The sequence below is a fragment of the Typopeltis vanoorti genome, chromosome 12 (assembly GCF_054136105.1).
Source record: "Typopeltis vanoorti isolate ZY-2024b chromosome 12, IOZ_Tvanoo_1.0, whole genome shotgun sequence".
NCBI lineage: Eukaryota > Metazoa > Arthropoda > Arachnida > Uropygi > Thelyphonidae > Typopeltis > Typopeltis vanoorti.
This window is the reverse complement of record NC_143560.1, coordinates 40,484,521-40,504,857: the sequence shown is the minus strand read 5'-3', so window position 1 is coordinate 40,504,857 and position 20,337 is coordinate 40,484,521. Positions and strand designations below refer to the sequence as shown.

General features: G+C 36.4%; 1 protein-coding gene across 2 annotated transcripts in view; it reads left to right on the top strand.

Annotated features, from left to right (window-relative positions):
* Positions 1–20,337, top strand: part of LOC150100727 (uncharacterized) — a 208,755-nt gene that overhangs the window by 14,837 nt on the left and 173,581 nt on the right. For both annotated transcript variants that reach the window (XM_090401664.1, XM_090401663.1), the window contains exon 2: positions 7,059–7,244. In XM_090401664.1, coding sequence (XP_090257790.1) covers positions 7,059–7,244 — 186 coding nt within the window. The remainder of the gene's footprint in view (positions 1–7,058; positions 7,245–20,337) is intronic.

Genomic DNA, 20,337 nt, shown 5'->3' with positions numbered 1-20,337 from the left:
AAATTTTTTTCACCGTTTGCCAAATAAAAGGAAGAATGACCATGGAATATTAATCTGGCATTTTCCATCTGTAAGAAAATGCCAAATGCACCAGAAATAGCTGAGCTATTGAGTGCCAACTTTAGTGGCCTACATTCCAGGCACACTCAACTCTGGATGCTGATAGAGAAACTAGATGAAAAAATAGAGGTAGATGAGTTAGCATTATTAAATCTGTTTCAAGAACTTGATTCAAACACATTGGTCAGATTGAATGGCACATTATGGATACTGAAGGAATGTATAAGTAGTTTGATCCTTAGAGAAATTTAAATAACTTAGCTGCTGATAGATTGGACTGGAAAGCTGTTGTTCATTGTAGCTTCAACCCACCTTAGGCAGATGTGCAAGAGAATAAGCAAAGTCTCTGACTTAGTTCTTCAACATGGGCTCAACACAAGCATCGCTGCTAATGAATGGAGAGAAACCACAATAATACCATTATACATGGGTGAAGCAACCAATTATAGATCAGTTTGTACCTCTGAAGTAGTCATTAGGGTATTGGAGAATCTAATTAAATCCACATCCAGAAGTGGATGGATAACAGCTTGCTTCTCTGTAGAGTATAGTTTGGGTTTGTTTAAGGTGATGACATCATGTGGTAGCAGTTTTGCTCATATTCTACAATATAGTGATAACAGAATCAGAGAGGGAAAATGGATATACCACTATGCTTCTAGATTGTGGTAAGACATTTGACAGGATTCTACGTGGGAGATTGTTATATAGACTCAAATAGGCTTGTGTCATAGATAGAAGAGGATTGACTGGTATCAGAGGACATGGGAGTGCAAGAGTCTAATGGAAGTATGGGTGACTAATGGAAAAGGTAGCTCAGGCGCAAGGTTCTGTATTTGAGCCATTAACTTGTATATTAATATTAGAGTTTGGTCTGGATAGTGATGCAAAGTTAGGAAGGGTAATATGGGATATATATCCAATACTGAATTCATGCAAGCTTATCTGAACAGACTGGTTGTCTTCGTAAATGAAGGTAAATCTCAGCTCAGTGCTGAGAAGTGCAACGTTGTATACATTTTGGATTGAGGATACTGCAGTAAACTGTTTTATTAATGGTAATATTTTATAAATGGTCACTGAAGCCAAAGTGTCTGGAACCACATTGATAATGTGGTTAAGGCATCATAATTGGATAACAGCAATGTTGAAGAGAAACTAGTTTGTAGGTGTAAGGAATTTATTCATCCACATTGAGGTTTTGACAAGACTGCATCTTGACTACTATTCTCAAAGACGGTCACCTGGATTCAGAGAAGATGAAATGACAGTTAAGAAAGTCTAGCAGCAGGATACTATTGGACTTGTGGATACATATGTAAGAATAGGCTGTGTTTATAGTGTGATGAGAGGAGACATGATAGAACATACATTTGAAAGGGAATCTCACAGGATAGTTATAAGTACGAGGGTGGTCTGAAAAGTTCTCAGCCTAACAATGAAAAAACGAATTTATAATTTCAAAATTATGTTTATTTTTCAATATAATCTCCCTTAAGACTAATACATTTATTCCAGCGCCATTATCCCGTCCCTGTAGTGGTTCTCAGTAAGATCTGCAAAATACAGCTGCAATCTCCTCTTGATTCGAAGAAAAATGCTGACCAGCGAGGGAGAGTTTTAGTTTTGGGAAGAGATAGAAGTCAGAGGGAGCCAGATCTGGGGAATAGGGTGGATGTTCCAACAATTCATAGTGCAGATCCTTTAATTTTCCCATTGCCAAAACACCTTTGTGGGCAGGTGCATTGTCCTGATGAAAGATGATTTTTTTCTTCTGCAAACCAGGTCTTTTCTCATAAATTTTTTCATCTAGTCTGGTTAAAAGATCGGAATAATATTCCCTGGTTATTGTTCTATCTACCCTTTTCAAGATAATTAATAAACCGATGCCATCACCTTTCCTGCTGATGGAACCAACTTTGTCTTTTTTGGTGGTGAACAACCGGCTTCTGTCCACTGTTCTGCTGTTTGGATTCTGGCGTGTAATGGTGAATCAAAGTGTCATCATAGTAATAAATCGACACACAAAATCAGTTTTATTCTTGTTAAAACGCTCCGAGCACTGTTCAGAGATTTTCATGTGAGTGCGTTTTTGATCTGCTATGAGCAAACCTCGGCACCCATCTTGCACCAATCTTTTTCATTTGCAATTCTTCATGCAAAATATATCCTACATGTTCTTTTGAAATGCCCATAGTCTCAGCAATTTCACGCACTTTGACTTTCCGGTCTTCCAGTACCATATCATGCACTTGATCAATGATTTCTGGTGTTGTTACACTTTTTGGACATCCTGCACATGGATCATCTTCAAGGCTGGTACAGCCACGTTTAAACCAGCAGCCCATTTCTTAATTGTCAAAAATGAAGGCAAAGAGTACCCATTAACTTTTATGAACTTCGAATGAATTTCTTTTGCTGTTAAACCTTCTTTTACAAAGAATTTTATAATCGCCCGATACTCAATTTTATCCATTTGAAGGGATACAGATAACACTTTTGTTTCAGTCAGTTGCATAAAACAAACTACTTTATAGAATGACTTGTAATTTCACATGGATGCTTATGACAGATGTACCAGCTTAGAAAAAAAATCTTGCCAATAGTTTTCCCATCTATGGTTGAAGCCGAGAACTTTTCAGACTACCCTCGTAAGATTTGACACCTCATGGCAATTGAGGAAGAATTCCATACCTGGATAATGAGTAAAGGTGTGGTCTTTGAAAATGTTGTGGTTATAAAATGTTTTCAAAGAAAGATGATGGACATACCAGATATCTATCATCTTTCTTTGAAATGTATAATGTGTAATCAGGAATTGGTCCTTGTTTAGTGAGTTTTCAACTCCCTGGAGGAGCCTGTATAATAATAATACATACATAGCCCTTATTAGGTTAGCCCCTTGTTCCAGCATTACTTATTTGATACCTTCCTATTCAGTATCTAGTTTCCCGATATTCTTCTTCTTAGCAACAACTGTTCCAACAGAAACTGTCAGGCCAGTTGGATCAAATCTCTCCATTTCCTCCTATCTTCTCAAATTTTTCCTTCATAAACACTGTACTAGTTCAGGTTTATTTTTTTTCCAGATCTCTTATCCTCTCTCTCTCTCTCTCTCTCTCTCTCTTTCTCTCCATCTTTTCCCATGTTCTTCCTCTTGGTCTTTTCCCCTCAGATTTTCCCCTCATATTTCATTTCATATGTTCTTGGTATTCTTTCTAATTTCATTCTCATTTCACTGTCCCAACTTACACAACTTACACTGTTAAAAAATGTTTGGTCCAGTGAAATCCTCCTCATTATCTCCTAGTCTAGAAAGTATACTTCCCAGATATTTGAAGTTTTCACTCCTCTTCTAATCTTGCCCATTGAGTCTAACACCATTCATGTATAATTTCCATTACAATTTAAAACCATGCTCTCATTCTTCCTACTATTAATATAACTCATAATTCTGTGTTACACTGTTCCATCTGTCTAGTTTCTTCTGAACATTCCCAAATCACCACATCTGCAAACACAGCTGTTTCTACTTACATCTATTATGACTGTATCTAAGACATGTCCCTGTTGCAGTCTAGTTTCAAGTGTAAACTATGCCGCATTACCAAATTTAGTCTTCGCTCAGCTCGTAGACTTAACATACATATTCTTTATCATGACTGTTTCTTCTTTTCTGTACCTGTCTTTTCCAAATTTTTCCTATTGAACCCAATCAAAAGCTTTTTTCCTCAAATCAAGAAATGCATAAACAGGCTTTTTCCAAATTCTCAGTGTCTTTTCATCATTTCTCTTACAACAAATATCAGATCAACAATTAATCACCCTTTACTGTAGCCAAACTGCTCTTCTCTTGGACCTTCCTTTATTTTACGCTTTATTCTTGTTGCCATTATCCTTTCATATACCTTTGCACAGTGATACAATAATGTTATTTCTCTACCTTGCCTTCTTGAACCTCCTTTATATATATATATATAGTAACATTTAATCCCCTTGGTCCAATCATCAAATATCCCTTTCTTTTACCAGATCAGGCTAAAAATGTCACATAACCATTTCAATCCTGTACCACCAGAAGCCTCTAAGCAGTTCAATCCTAGGGAGATTTTCCAGTCTTCATTTTCCTTAATGCTGTTTCTTCAACCTCTGCCAGACTTATTTCCTTATTATTCATTCCAATTTATTTCACTGTGGCTTTCATCTTTATTTAACAGATCTCTAAAATAACGTTGCCATCATCCTAATCTCTCTTCCAGCACTTACTAGGGTCACTACCCAGTTTCGACCTTGTATTGAGGTCTCATCAGTGGGAGCCAGACCCAGAGGTGATACCAAGGTTGAAGTAATGCAGAAGTCATATTTTCATATACGAGTTGCCAAAAGGTGTCATACCTTATTATTGAGACCTCAATAAAGGTCAGAACTGGTCTGGGTAATGACCCTTCCCATGATGCATAGCATTATACATGTCTGCAAGAATATGTGCTTTGCATTATGGGATACTAAGGCAAGTGATGTGAAGTTTTACCAGTTGCTGAAAATAGTTCAGGCGCAAACTTGTTTGCATACACTTGGATAAAGGATTAAACCAAATATATAATTTCTTGGTATTTTTAATTTACTCTAATAGCGAATTTTTTGGGCGGGGGGGGGGGGGGCTTATTTGTAATAATAATAATAAGAATATATAAAATCAAGATATTAAAGAAATATTATCTGCTTATTCGTTAGAAAGGGAGATGGAATTATTTAGTGTTAGAATTTATTGTGTAATAGCTGGTTATGGCAGTGGAGGTCTGTGTTGGGGTGGGGGGGGGGGGACAATATCTAATAATCTGGAAAATAGTTACTTAATTTATGAGCAAGCTTTAAATGAAATGCACATCCAAAGAGCAATATATTAATTATGTGATTTTAAGATGTTCAAGAAAACCCACATATTTCATTCATTCATTAATCTGAACCTGTACAACAAAATTAATTGACTAAATACAAATGTGTAGTAACCTGTTAATCATATGACAGGCTATGGCTGGTATTATAATTTACTTACCAATTTTTTTGTTGTTGTTTTGCTTAGTGCAAATTGCAACAAAGCATTCTGATGATGGTTCACCAGATGCTTAAGTTCTGAAGGTATAGGGTCATCTTCAGAGGATGGCATGACAGCAGGAGTGAGCGTCCTTAAAAATGTGCACATTACATCCAACTTAGTATGCATAGGTTTCCTTTTCTTTCCTCCATTAATTTCTCTGTAGCAAGTAATTGCAGTTTGCATCATTCTTCTACTTTACTAAATTCCTCCATGTTCAGATTCATTTCCTCAAACAACTGAACTGTCTTATTAACAGAGGCAAATCTCAATCCATCAACTACAACTAACCGTAATTACACCAACGCCATCCACCTGCCGTGGTCATGGATGCTTTTGATTCTCTGTGGAAATACTAGTGGTGGTGGGTGGTAGATGGCATTGGTGTAGTTGCAGTTAGTTATAGCTGGTGGATTGGGTGGTGGAGACAGAGAGTTGTAGAGCAAGTGCCCTCCCTCGATGAGCCTTTGGACTCCCTGGAAGCATCATGTAATAATAATAATAAATACCTTTGACAATTTTTTCACTTCAAATATTTTTTGAGGAATCAGCTTCCTTTTCTGCTTTTTCCCCTCTCTTCTTCTTCTGTAACTTTCTGTGCTTCTAGCTCTATATAAGATCTTTTGAGAGAGAGAGAGAGATCCTCCTTCTTCCACAGCTTGCAATACATGCTATATGTGTTCATTGTAAATTCCCAACTAGTAGCACTAGTAACACTATCTTGTCACTCATCTCTTTTAAGACTTTCTCAAATCCATATGAATGTATGAACATATATTTTCAGCAGCTTCTTCCAACACCATTTATACATTCTGCTGTCACCTTAGTTCATATTGTAGCTTAAGATATTATATTCCTTCAAAAAGTCGGAGGCTTTTCTCATCCTCAGCAGCAATAGCTGTTCATGGATTGCAGAAGTGAGGTGATATTTAGGAGCATGTTAGTGGGTGGCTGTCATTAAGTACAGGTGGACATAAGTCACAAGTTGAGGATTGATTGCAAATTATCATAGACAACAAATTAATATTCTTGTTTTAATCAATCCTTTACCCAAGCATAAGCAAACATAGTTCACACATGAAGTATCTTCTTGACTGTATTACTTGTATATAGAGGCTGTTGCTTCACATTGTTACTTTAGTATTCCCATAATGAAAGATGCAGAAAGAGTTTTGAATGATTGGAATGCCTTGTCCAAGAGCGTGGTGTCTGCAGAGAATTTGAATGTGTTTAAAGCACAGTATGATGAGCTGTGTGTTTGATAAAAGGACCTCCTAGATGAGTCTTTGATTCCATGGGGTCTTGGATAATAATAATAATGCATAGCATACTTCCTTTCAGATATGTACAGTATATTCATATGTATTATGGGAAAGCGTTTATTTATTATATTAAACACAAAATGAATATAACTGAAGGCTCGTGATTTCAACCTTTATTGGGGTCTCATCAATAGGAGCTAGACCTAAGAAGAGTATGCCGAGGTTAAAACAATGCAAAAAGTCGTATTTTCCATACCCATGTAGTAAAATGGTGTATCTTCTTATTATTAAAATACTCTAGAGCAGAGATAATTGTAAAAATTTTTTCACTTTATTATAAAAATAAACTAGACAAGAAGCTATATTCTTGTTTTAATGTTTTACCCAAATATACAAAGTTTGTGCATGAAACATTTCTAATTGTAATGTGATATATAATAACATACATATATATCTTTTTAAAAATGTTGTAATAAATGTTTTTAAAAAATCAATCTTTACACTAGTGAAATGTAAATAACATTTTATTTATTAATAAAATCACTGACTAAAGATTTTGAATTTTTAGAATTTAATTTGAATCCTGTAAATCCAGCTTTCTAATTACTGATTGTGATACTTATTATTTTTAATGTTTACAGGTGGGATTCATATGCATATTGATATTACCACGCTACAACTTATTGGACAAGCAATTTTCTGTGATAAAAGCCCTACCAATGAATTGCTTCATAAGTGGGGTGAAAAAAATGGCACTGTTGTTCATCTTTTTCTAATGCTGGCAAAAATGGATCACCAGAGAGCAATGACTATACTTAAACCTTATGGTAAGTTATATGTGTATATATATATATGTGTGTGTGTATATGTATAAAACTAGCTAGAATGACAGTATTGCTTTATTACAGGAAGCAGAGATCTGCATACTGCATGACTATTTTTTTACATCTGTTCCTTCAATGTTCAGTATTATTTCCACTTCACTTTATTTTTATTAAAATATCATTTTACTTATCATATGGGATCTCAATAACCAGGTCAGACTTACTGGTATCACAAATCTTAGCAACCTGCACTTGATCCCATGCCTAGTGCAATCTGTCTGATTACCTTGGTTCTCACTTTACCCATTCTTCAATGTTCTTACCACTGTCCATAATTGAACCTCTGATCAAATATTAAAAGACCAGACTGAAACTAATGAAAACGCTGTAGGAAGCATCAAGATAGCAAAGTAATTTGATGATCAACTTTTCTGCCAGATTTTTTATACAACGTCAGGACAGATGGTAGCATGGATGACCTTTTTTTGTGAAGACTGGAGCCAGTAATAAGATATCTATCAGAAACTAAAGAGAACAGTAATGGATATAAAGTTAATAGGATACCAGCAATATACACAGCTCTCTCTGAATTCTAGAATATTAGAATTAAAGGGTTGAGTTCATAGCTTTGGAAAATTCAGTTTGCTTACAGCATATTGGAGATAGTTGACAGAAGATGATATCCTGACAAGAGTGGAGGTTGAAGGGCACAGAAATTGTTAAGAGGATGGGGGGGGGGGCAGCAGGAAGAGGTGTTGCTTATGATATCTGTGCCTATAGAGGGAATTAGTATGAAATGGAGATTGACAGTACAGAATATTTAGTAAGATGGAAAATGAAGTGTAGGATAACTGAGAGTTAGGAAAATTAAATTAGCTAATACAAAGGAGGTAAATTATAATGGTAGATTTCAACTACAACATGGAATGGAAAGGATAATTGATATAATAAGGAAATTGGCTCTATGATGTTCTTGAGGGACAATTATCTGAGAGAGTCTGAGGCTGAAGGAACATGCAGATCAAGAGTTTGGAATTGGATCATATGATTTGAAGATTACATTGTGAATAGGCTGTCATTTTTACCTTCATTTGGGGAGATTGATTGCATTGTCTTGACTTAGGGAATGATTAGGCATGTAAAAGTTAGGAGGAAAGAAATTAATGTGGAATCACAAGACAGGCAATTATGTGATGATTAATTAAGTGACTGGTTTAGATGATTTGTAGAACTGTGTAATGATCATTTTATGAGGACATATTATTATTATTATTATTATTATTTCGGGCTACTCCAGGGAGTCCTTAGACTCATCGAGGGAGGCCCTAAACTCCATGTCCACACAACTATTTGACATTCTCACAGTATCTATCATACCTTGCCTTGAACTCGCTCACTGTCATAGCACCCACAGCAGACCCTGGCAGCTTATTCCACTCATTTACCACTCTAATAGTAAAGAACCCAGCTCTAACACCCCTGCTAACCACACACTTGCCCAGCTTCCATAGGTGATCCCTAGTTCTCCCACCACCAGTTCTGATCTCAAAAATATCCTCCAAATTAATCTTATAGAATCCTTTTAGCAATTTGAATGTCTCAATCATATCTCCCCTTTTCCGCCTATCAACTAGTTTCTGCAACCCACAAATCTTCAACCTGTTCTCATATGGTTCATTCCATAGACCTGCTATCATCTTAGTCACTCGCCTCTGGATCCTTTCCACCTCCTCCCCATCAAGAAGGAACCGAGGTGACCAAATCTGGGCACAGTAGTCGAGATGAGGTCTTATCAGGGCTCGGTACAGAGGTACAATAACTTGCTTGTCTCTGCTCGTCAAGGTATTTTTTAACAACCAAGTGAGTTGATGAGCTGTTTTAGCTACTTTTGCAATGTGCCCCCTAAACTTCATCTCCCTATCCACCAACACTCCCAAGTCCCTGGCCTCATCAATCTCTTGGAGTACATTTCCACCAATGTGGTATACTGCTGCTAATCTTTTCACCCCAAAATGCATAACCTTACATTTTGTCACATTAAATTGACATCCATTCTCCTTAGCCCAGAACTCCAATCTATCTAAGTCATCCTGCAAGACTTTGACATCTTCTGTATTCACTATTGCCCTACCCAACTTTGCATCATCAGCGAACAAATGAACTGTTCCACTTAGATCCTTCCCTATATCGTTAATGAACAGATTAAACAGTAGTGGTCCAAGAACAGAACCCTGCGGCACACCACTGGTCACAGGCCGTCTTTTGGACTCCACTCCTGAATAAACTACTCTTTGATATCTCTCCATCAACCACCCACCTATCCATCTCACCAACCCTATATCCATTCCCATATGTTGTAGCTTAATAACTGATATTTAAGGAATTGACAGCGTATACTGGAAATATAGATTAAATAAACTTTAATATACACTTTCCGATATTTCGGCGAATGTTACGTTGCCATCTTCTTGGGAACTTACTAAAAAGACACGTGCACACAAGTACTAATACAACAAATGAGACTGAGGCTAGGACGCTAGCGTTTTCCTAAAGTCCTGATGGTGCCCCCTGGCGGGCTATATTGGTAGTTCTTGGCCTTTGGGCTGAAATTCTTTTGATAAAAGTTTCCCAAATTTGGGGCAGTTTTATGCATCCAAATTTGTTGAGGTTTGGCATGTTCCTAAGGGCCGAGGCTGATTCCATGAATAGTCTTTCATACTTGAATTTGCTGCGGTGTATTACTGTGGCTTTCTTCCATCTTATTCTGTGGCGAGTATCCAGAGCGTGGTCTGCAAGCCCAGAGTGGCTGTACTGGTGAAATCGGATGTAATCCTTGTGTTCTGAGATTCTGATATTTGCTGTCCTGCCTGTTTGGCCAAAGTAGGACAGTTTACAGCTGCAAGGGACCTGGTATACACCAGGTAGGTCTAGGGGAAGTGGTTGGTCTTTGGTGGAGCGGATAAGGGATGCCAGTTTTTTATGTGGTCTGTAACAAGTGGTCAAGTCATGTTTTTTTAAGATTTTATTGATTTTTTCTGAGGTGCCTCTGATGTAGGGAATAGTGTAGGGAATCAATAAAATCTTAAAAAACTATTCCCTACATCAGAGGCACCTCAGAAAAAATCAATAAAATCTTAAAAAAACATGACTAAACGGGACTTCGGGACTAAACCAGACCCGAGACTCAGATTAAACAACATGGTCAAGGGCACTGATAATTCCTTAGCCACTTCACACAAGACCCGTGCCAGTATACCATCCAATCCCACAGATGTATTCACATTAAGGTTCTGTAATAGACTATTCACCTCCACTTCATTTATCACAATTCCCGTATAAACTAATAGTTCCTTCATTTTTTCAATGTCACCACCTGGATGATATACTTTTGCAAAGTGCGCGCTCAGTAACTCCACTATATCGACTGCTTTTGGCATTTAAGGAATGACCTCCTTACCATCGTCATTCCTTAAAATAATTTTGCCATGTACAGTTTTTTTCTTGCTTGCAGCATATTGAAAGAACTGTTTAGGATTCTCTTTTGCTTGCATAGCTAGTTTCCTTTCATAATCGGCTTTTGCTGTTTTTACCACACTCGTTACCCTTCTGGCCTGCACTTTATACCGTTCGTGTGCCTGCAGGTCACCCCTTTCTTTAAATTCCCTCCACAGTTGTTTCTTTTTTTGCAGCTCAAGCTTAATGGTGTTATTCATCTATTTAACCCCTACTTGTTTTACTATTCGGACCTTAGGTATACAATCAGCCATAACCTCCTGTAAATGCTCCTTGACCACTTCCCATGCACTATCGACGTCCAGCCCTTGCAGTTGTACATGCCATGGCACTGATCCAAGCAATCTCCTAAGCTTGTCAAACTTGCCAGCACGGTAATTTCACATATACCCTGTCTTAGTCAAAAATTCCACACCTTTAGCCACCTCCCAGGTCAAGACCATATGATCACTCTCACCAATAGGTGGCAATATGGTCATATTCATTACAGTCAAATTGTGAGATGCTATTACCAGGGCAAGCACTCTCACACCCCTAGTATTTTCAATTACATGCTGTCTCAAATAGTTATCCCTTAATAATTGAATAAAATCCATTTCCTTCCTCACATGTGTCCTCTCCTCCTTCCAATCAATGTTACCATAATTAAAATCCCCCATAATAATTACCCTCCTTCCACTCATTTCATCAATTTGAGTATGCATACTATCTCCATCGTCTATTCCATCACCTGGTCTATAGCAGCACCCAACTGTATATTTTATTCTGCCAGTCTCAATCTCACACCAAATAGCCTCAAATGAGTTCCTTTCACTATCCTGCAATACAACTTCAATTCTCCTTGGCTGCAGTTCATCAGCTATCATCAATAACACCCCTCCCCCCCATTTTATTCTCTCTGTCCCTCTTAAACACACTATAACCCACACATTCTATCCCACTAACTATATCATCTTCCGTCAGCCATGTTTCACTAATGCCAATAACCTGTGGCCAGGAAGAGCCAATCAAGGCCAAAAATTCTTCCTTCTTGTTCCTAATACTCCTGGCATTAGTATACATGAAATGCAGTGATCCCTTTGTCCCACCCCTATCTTGATGCGTTATTCTAAATGTCCCATTCCCATTTTTTGTCCTTAGTGCTGGCTCAGTTACATTATATTCATTTTTACACTCAACTGTCTCACTGAAGTTTGCATATCCACTCCCCCCCCCTCCTTGGTAGTTCTAGTTTCCCTGGTTCTGCACATCCATTTTCACTTCATTCAGCAACACTTTTTCCAGTCTCCGCACACCAAGTCCATTCAAAATGCAGGCCATCCATCTTGTATAAGTCCTTTCGCCCATCAAACTCATTCCACACATCCACAATTCCACACCACACCGTCTGCATAACCTGCGCATAATGTCATTTGCGATTATGGCCCTCCTTCTAAACTACTCTCTGTCATACCGCGGCAACAGACTCACCATTTTAACTCTGTCACTCTCGCTACCTTTAACAATACTTTCAAGTCTTCTCTCATAAAAAATTTATCACCTTTCAATTCATTCGTACCCGCCACAATTATTAATTCTTTCAGCCTCTGTTTTTGCACTCTAATACTCTCACTTACATCCTTAAATTTCGCATCCAGTAAGTACGATTTAGTTACACTCCCATCTATCACTCCTCTTAATAACGAGTCACCACACAACACTCGTTCCTTCAATTCAGAAACTCTCCCACTCTTACGCTGTTTATTTATGCTAGCCGAATCACTCTGGAAAGAGTTTTACAGGTGCTCTAATTGCCGCTGTGCATTTTATATCACTGCGCGCAACCTAGCGATCTCACTTCCTACAAATAATTCCTCATTTTTTTTATCATTCAAACCATTTTCTCTTTCTGTATAGTTGCTCTCACTCTTTCTTAGATCAGCACTCACTTTGCCATCTTGTACATTGCAATTCCCAATCAAGCCACTATTTTCACTCTCATTCTGGCTTTCTTCAACCATAACTGTCTCGCAACCTGACACATACTTCAACTACTCACGTTGCTTACACTTTCTGCACATTCTCCCACCACTATCACTTTCAATCCAAACTCCAGCCTCATTTGGGAATGCATACATTCCACACACATCGCATTGGACAAATTCTTTCACATTATACTTTTTGAACAATGGCGTCGTATTTTTGGACGCCATTATCTTATGTCGCATTGGCGCCATATTCAAATCTATGAAACGTATCATTAAATACTGAATTAAATAACGGAATTCACACCAAAATCACCCAGACACAACAAGCTACCAAAATTAGACAATATTACGTTATGATTTTAACCTATATTCTAATTTTCATTCAAAATTGTACTTAGCTTTCAGGAGCTCCCTGAAAATACGACCGACCGTCTGGCCCTCTAGTGACCAACTCCTCCCTTGGAGGAGTTGGTCGCTAACTGAGGACATATGACTTTGATGCACCAGGTTTTATTTCTAGATAAAGGGGAAAAGATTAGAATATCAAGTGAATGAAATGATCTGTTTGGAATATGAAGTACTGTGGGGAGCAACAGTGGTAGTGGTGTTAATGGCCCTTAAAACAGTGAAATTTCGCCATGTGTTTTAAGGGAATGCTCTGAGGAACAAATATTGCTACAAAAATTTACTAATTTTTGTACCAGAGAAAAAAGTTTATTCTACTACTTCATAAACAGCATATTTAAGTTGGGCTCTCCGTGTTAAGCCACTTTACAGTTTCAATTTTCATCATTGCTTTTTTCATAGTAATCTGATGTCCTTAAGACAGAAGATGAAACTTTCCGTTCAGCATTTCCTCGAACATCAATTAGAATGGCGACTGCAATTCTTTTATTTACTAAATACTTGACAGTCTCAACTCCTCCAGTTTAAAGACTCACAGTTCTATGATTCCTTTTCGGAATCTTCTATTAATATTCTCCTGACTCTCATGTGAAATTTAAAAACTTCCTAAGAACAAAATTTCTCTGGTCTGCGTTCTTATACTTCCATTAGCTCTCTCTTATTTTTCTTGTTACTCTAATACCGAACTCTCTCTCTCTCTCTGTCAGCTGTCAATCACCCATCAATCTCCTTGGCAAGCATGCACACTCCATGTAAATAGCAAGCGAGAAGTTACGTATAACGGGTGACATGTTATCTCCGTTAGTGTGACGAGAATGTCTTTACAAACCACAACAAATATCTCAACACTTAACAAATTTTACATTACAATAAAGAAGATTGAAAGTAACACAATTATCAGAATCTAGTAAGTATAAGTACATTAAAATTTCAGATGCTTGATATCTCATTTTGACAATAACAGTATCGATAACAAGCACAGCGCATGTGTTGATGTACGTGTTATGAAACCGAAACTAATAATATATTAACATAAACAATTGTAAAAATATTCATAATTTTACATTATGATTATTTTTACAGAAGCTTGATGCTTCCACCTTTATTTACATATTTTTATAGGTTGTTAGGATTTAGGAAAAATGATAAGAGCTTGCATATAGAAATGAGCAGATGAGGTTTTTTTCTAGAGGCCACATGAATTTGTTCAAGGACAATCTCGGTTAAGTAATTTGGTCACATTTTATGAAAACGTTAAAAGAGTAGTTAATGAGGGTAATGCATATACTGTAATATTGCTATTTTGCAAAGGCATTTGATAGGTTGCCACATGACGTATTTGATATTTAAGTTGCAGCACGTATTGGGTCAGTATTCGGTTCACTACTGTTCAGTCTTTGGGAGGTGGATAGGTAGTTGTAGAGTTCTCTTTGGACAGTATGAATGCACAGAGTTATTAGAACCACCATCTCAGAATTCGTTCTGAGATGGTGGTTCTTCAGTGGGATTTAAATAGGCCTGGAAGATGGATCAAGGATTGGAAATGCCCTTAACATGACTAAATGTAAAGTTTTGAACTTTGTTATTTAGAGATGAAAGGCTGTATGTATATTCTTTTGACAGGACTAGACTGGAGAAGACAAGGAATATTGAGGACATTGGTCTACCAGAAGTTGAAATTCAGGGGATAGCCTATTGCAATATATGTTATTAGAACAAACAAGGTGCTCGTCTGCTATGTGTTGCTGTTTTTTTGGAATATCCTATTGTTGAAATGGATTATGGTATGACTGTTTATGTATTATCTTGCAGTGTGTCCATTTGAAAATAACGTCCAGGAATGGCTAACAGTTATTTAGGATACTTAGACTTACCATAAAAATTTTTTATCAAACCAGGACATTTTTGAGAGTTTGCTCAAAACAGAAAGTAACGCCTTCTACGCTAAGTACTTATGATTCAGAAGGCTAAATAACGCAGTGGTTAACAAAAAACATATCGTAGTAATAATTTTTAATTACTCTTAACTGAACATAACTTATTATTAAAAAGTTATTAATATTTATCGCTAGCGTGAACTTTCTTTAAAAATTCTTTGTTATTTTTAATCATGTCGAAAAATTCACTACAATTTAGTTCACTATTAAGTTTGCAGCACAATACAGCTTTTACTGTTGATTCAGCCATTCGACCTCTTTCTTCAGACCATATGTTATTCATTATTGAGAATATCCTTTCAACAGGTGAAGATGTGCCTGGCAGCCTGAAAATGTATTCTATAATTTGGACAAAATTGGGCAATGAAATGTTCCTTTCTTTGAAATGACTGAATAGTTGTATCCATTTTTCTTTGCAACTTGTATTATTTTTCAAAATGTCATAGTTTGCCGACTAAAAAGCTTTTGCAATCACCACTTCATCAAACAGTTCATCCATGTTTATTGCATTATTTGCAAGAGTTTCATTAATTTTTTCACCCGAAGCTTCAATTTCCGACCAAGTTAATTCATTGTTGTTTATCCAAGTAAAAGATTCTGCTTCACCAAAACTGTTTTCCCAAAGCTCAATGTAAGAAAGACATTGGTCATAAAATTTTGTAAACCTTTGTAGTATTTATTAATATTAATACTTCAATTATTTTCCAGTATTCTAAAAAGCTTTTTTGCTTCTTGAGGTATAAGTTCAATGACAATATCTGTTGCACTCGCTTTTGTACTTTCATAACAAGATAGATTTGTTAAACAATTTGAGTTGCCCGTGCACAAACCACAAATATATTTCACCACAATCATTATCCAAGAACTGTTTTATCATCACCGGACAGTGTTCTTGTGAAATAAAATATGATTTCAGTCTCTCATAGATTTCAAGTATTCTGTCAATAGCTGGAAGTAGCGAAAGAAAACGGGTGTTGCCATGTTGAAGAACTTTTTTATACTCTACATTTACAAATTCACAGAATGCTTTTAGTTGAGTGACTCGAACCATATAAATATGGAAATATTTATAAATTTTGACTACTAAAGCTTCTATTTCAATAGATAAACCATCAACTGCAGTTTGAAGACAGTTGTGAACGATGTGAGCACCGCAACCAATGCCCACAATATTTCTTCCTAGTTCCTTCTTCAATCAACTGTAAATATTGTTTTCTCCTCTCTGTTTTATGCCCCCAAAATTGGTATTGCAGTTATCTCCACAATATCCAATAATTTTTTTGTTATATTATGAGTTTTCATAACTGACAGAAAGTCTAAAAGTTTAACTTTTACTCCACAATCTGGTGCAAAATACTGCACAACACATGGCACAGTTTTAATTTCTTTCCTGTTGGAAGACTCAGTTGATATCGTCACAAAATTTGTTTTGTTTAAATCTTCACAAAGTTGCTGAAACAACAATGGCTCAATCACATTAACAATGACAGCTTCACATTTTGTTCTACCCAGTCTAAACTTTGTTTCAAAAAGCTTTGATATCAATTTAGATGAACAATCTAAATTGATATCAAATTCTACCCAGTCTAAACTTTGTTTCAAAAAGCTTTGATATCAATTTAGATGAAAAATTGGTATTGCAGTTATCTCCACAATATCCAATAATTTTTTTGTTATATTATGAGTTTTCATAACTGACAGAAAGTCTAAAAGTTTAACTTTTACTCCACAATCTGGTGCAAAATACTGCACAACACATGGCACAGTTTTAATTTCTTTCCTGTTGGAAGACTCAATTGATATCATCACAAAATTTGTTTTGTTTAAATCTTCACAAAGTTGCTGAAACAACAGTGGCTCAATCACATTAACAATGGCAGCTTCACATTTTGTTCTACCCAGTCTAAACTTTGTTTCAAAAAGCTTTGATATCAATTTAGATGAACAATCAGCAGACTTAAAGCTGAGATTGTGAATAGCAATGAAATGCAAAAGTTGCTTCTTTAGCAGCTATTAAAAATTCTTTGTCACTTGGATCGGCACCTTTAAAATATGACAATATCTTTGAGGAAGTTCCTGCCGCTGCTAGACTAGCCTTATGTTTTGCACATGTCAAGTGATTTTTTATGTCCGAACGCCCACCATGAGCCACAGAAAATTCTGAAGAGCACTGTTCACATTTCACTTTGTCAATATGACCACAAACGTTTTTCAAAAACGGATTATCCTTTTTTAATTCATCCATAAACACACAGTTTCTTTTTGGCATTTTGGGGTTAAATTAATTTAATGAAGTAAAAAAAATCACAAACAACGTGCTGAAAAGAAACACCGACTCGCAATCTAAACTCAACTAAGATTGTGCATGCTCAACAATGACTTGCGATGCAGCGTACAGGCCAGAGTCAAAGTGAGGTAGTCGTGTTGCCTAATCGCCATTTTCCAAGGTTGCACATTTTGTACTGCGTGTATATTCTGCACTTTTAAATTTTTACCAAATAACCGGGACAAAATGACAAACTGGCCAGAACCATACCTTCAAACCAGGACAGTCCCGGTCAAACCGGGACATATGGTAAGCCTAAGAATACTGACTGTTTAAATATACTTAAAATATATCTGATGGGTCTGGGTAATAGAGCCAGCAATGGTCACATCATTAGCTAAGCTAAAGATTTTCCTTTCTATGTAAAATAACCAGCATGAACAGTGATGAATAATTCAGGAATGTTGGAGATTGGAAAGGGAGACTTAATAAGATAAAAGTCTCTTTTAGTGATACATTAGTTAACTTAAGGAAGATGAGAGAAGTATTGAATTAATAAATCCCATATACCTGGAATAGTTTAATATAATATGGTTTCAACTTGTTAATGATTTCTTTGGACCAAGAAGTATGCCAGCTTGGTTGGCTAAGTGGATAGTGCATCCATTCATGACAGGCTGTGTGAATACACACAGTAGTAGAATTCACACTGTCTGTAATCTTGAAAGCTGCATGATCTTTTAAAAGGTCATACAACTTTACAGAAATAAAATAATTTTTTTTAAAAAAAAGGTAGCAAATAACTAGAAAAAATTACTTCTTTGCACAGAGAAATCATTAACAACTTGAAATCTTTATCTTTGCCTAAACTAGCCTGGATATGTGGGATCCCAAAAATTCAAAAATCCATTACTTCCACGTCTTTTCTTATCTAGTAGTTAATAGTATTGGTATCCTGTTAACGCTATTTTTACTCATGTTTACTATTTTTCATGTTAAGCTATTTACATAAACAATTGCACTGCTATCCTTCCCAATAGTATGGCATCCTCAAAATACTTACTCACTGAGCCAAGATTATGTGTTCAAATGACACAGCACTTGAAACTGATCTCAGGGACCTTCACAACACCTTTTTAGTCAATTGATACAGCCCATATAAGATAGAAAAAATTGCATGTCCCCTATCTGGTCATGGCGGGGTAATGGCAAGAGCCGAGCTTCAGTTAAAACTTCATTGCCATCTGTTATCCTCTGGAATCATCCGCACATTGACATTATTATATTATATATAGTCCTTATGAGGACTACCTTAAAGGGGCGAAGCAAGCATGTGCTTTTCATCTTCCCCGTTATCTGTAGAGGACATCTTTCCAACACCCAACACACAGGATCACAGCAAAACCATTCCCATACCATATGTTAAGGGTACACCGGAAAAAAATAGCCCAAGTTCTCTACAAATATGATCATGCCACTTTCAAACCTTTCATTCAGCTAGCTACCTTCATACGTTGGATAGGCTGGTAGATCAACTTACCGTATTTTTCAGACAATAAGATGCACCTTTTTGCATAGAAAAATCGACTTAGAATCGGGGTGTGTCTTATTGTCTAAAGGTAGGTGATACCGGGTAAGTCTTGGATTCCCAAGTTTTCGATGCAGGCTAAACATGTATCTCGCTATGTATGTGAGAATCCCCGATTTACATACGAAAACTTTACGGGCATCGATAGTAGTTAGTGGATGAGCATATGCAATTTTGAACAGTTCATTTGGATTATTTTTATAATTCGTTGAATTTTTATTGTCATAAAACTATAAACATGAGTGTAAAACAAAAAAAGAATTTTGTATAATGTGAGTTATAAATTGATTGTGAGAAATTATGCAAAATAACATGGAAACAGAGCAGCAGAAAGACATTTTAATCCAGAGCATGACAAACCATGCTCTGGATACTCCTTCACATAGGATCAGATGGAGGAAAACATCTCTATTACATAGAAGTTGTTATAGATCTGAGAGACTAGTTTTAGAATCAGCATCAGCTATGAAGCATATTCCTAACCTCATCAAATATGGTTGCATTAATTTACCAAAGATCTGGGAGACCATCATTATAAGACCTGATAGCTTTACTTCTCTAAATTAACTTTATGGTTATTCAACCCATAGAAGGCACCACGTAAGGATATTAGTTCTGTTGTCAGTTACAATTTGAATTGTTTTCCTCAATTACATAGTTTAGTGCTGTGTGCCTATCACAGTTATAATTGTTATCTGATGATGCTAGTTAGAAAACCAGTGAAATATTAATGAGTTTAATAAATATATATTTTTCATCTCTTGGTGGTGTTTATACCATAAAACACTATTATTAATTGTTTTCAGTTAAAAACTTTTAGAAAGTTCTTTGTGTCCTATATTGGATTCTAACCCATTTTTTTCCAACCAAAGGCATTGCTGGCACATTCCAAACAGACTGCTGAGTTTGTGTAATGTCTAGTGGATTGTTTAAATAGTCTTTTAGTATCAATTATATATATTATTTTCCCCCCCCTACTCTGCAGAATATAAGCATACTTTTAGTGTTAGTTTAAATTGATCTCAGGCTTAACTTATGTAGCACACGTCATCTTGCTCCTGGATCATTTGAGATATCACAGTCTTGTTAACTGACTAGCAGATTATTATTATAACAGGTGTCTCCATGGAGTCAGACGACTCATTGCAGGAGACCCTGTATCGACACACTAGCCATTATTCACATAATATGTATGATATCTGTCCTTAAACTCATTCACAGACAAAGCACTCACAACCACCTCTGGCAATGCATTCCATACGTTCACTATCTTCCAAGCAAAAAATCTAGTCCTGACACCTTTGTTAACCACACTCTCACACAATTTCCAAGAATGAACCCTCATTCTCTCCCTTCCTGTTCTGTACAGAAAAAAAGTCATCAGTGTCAGTCCTATAAAACCCCCTTTAATATCTTATAT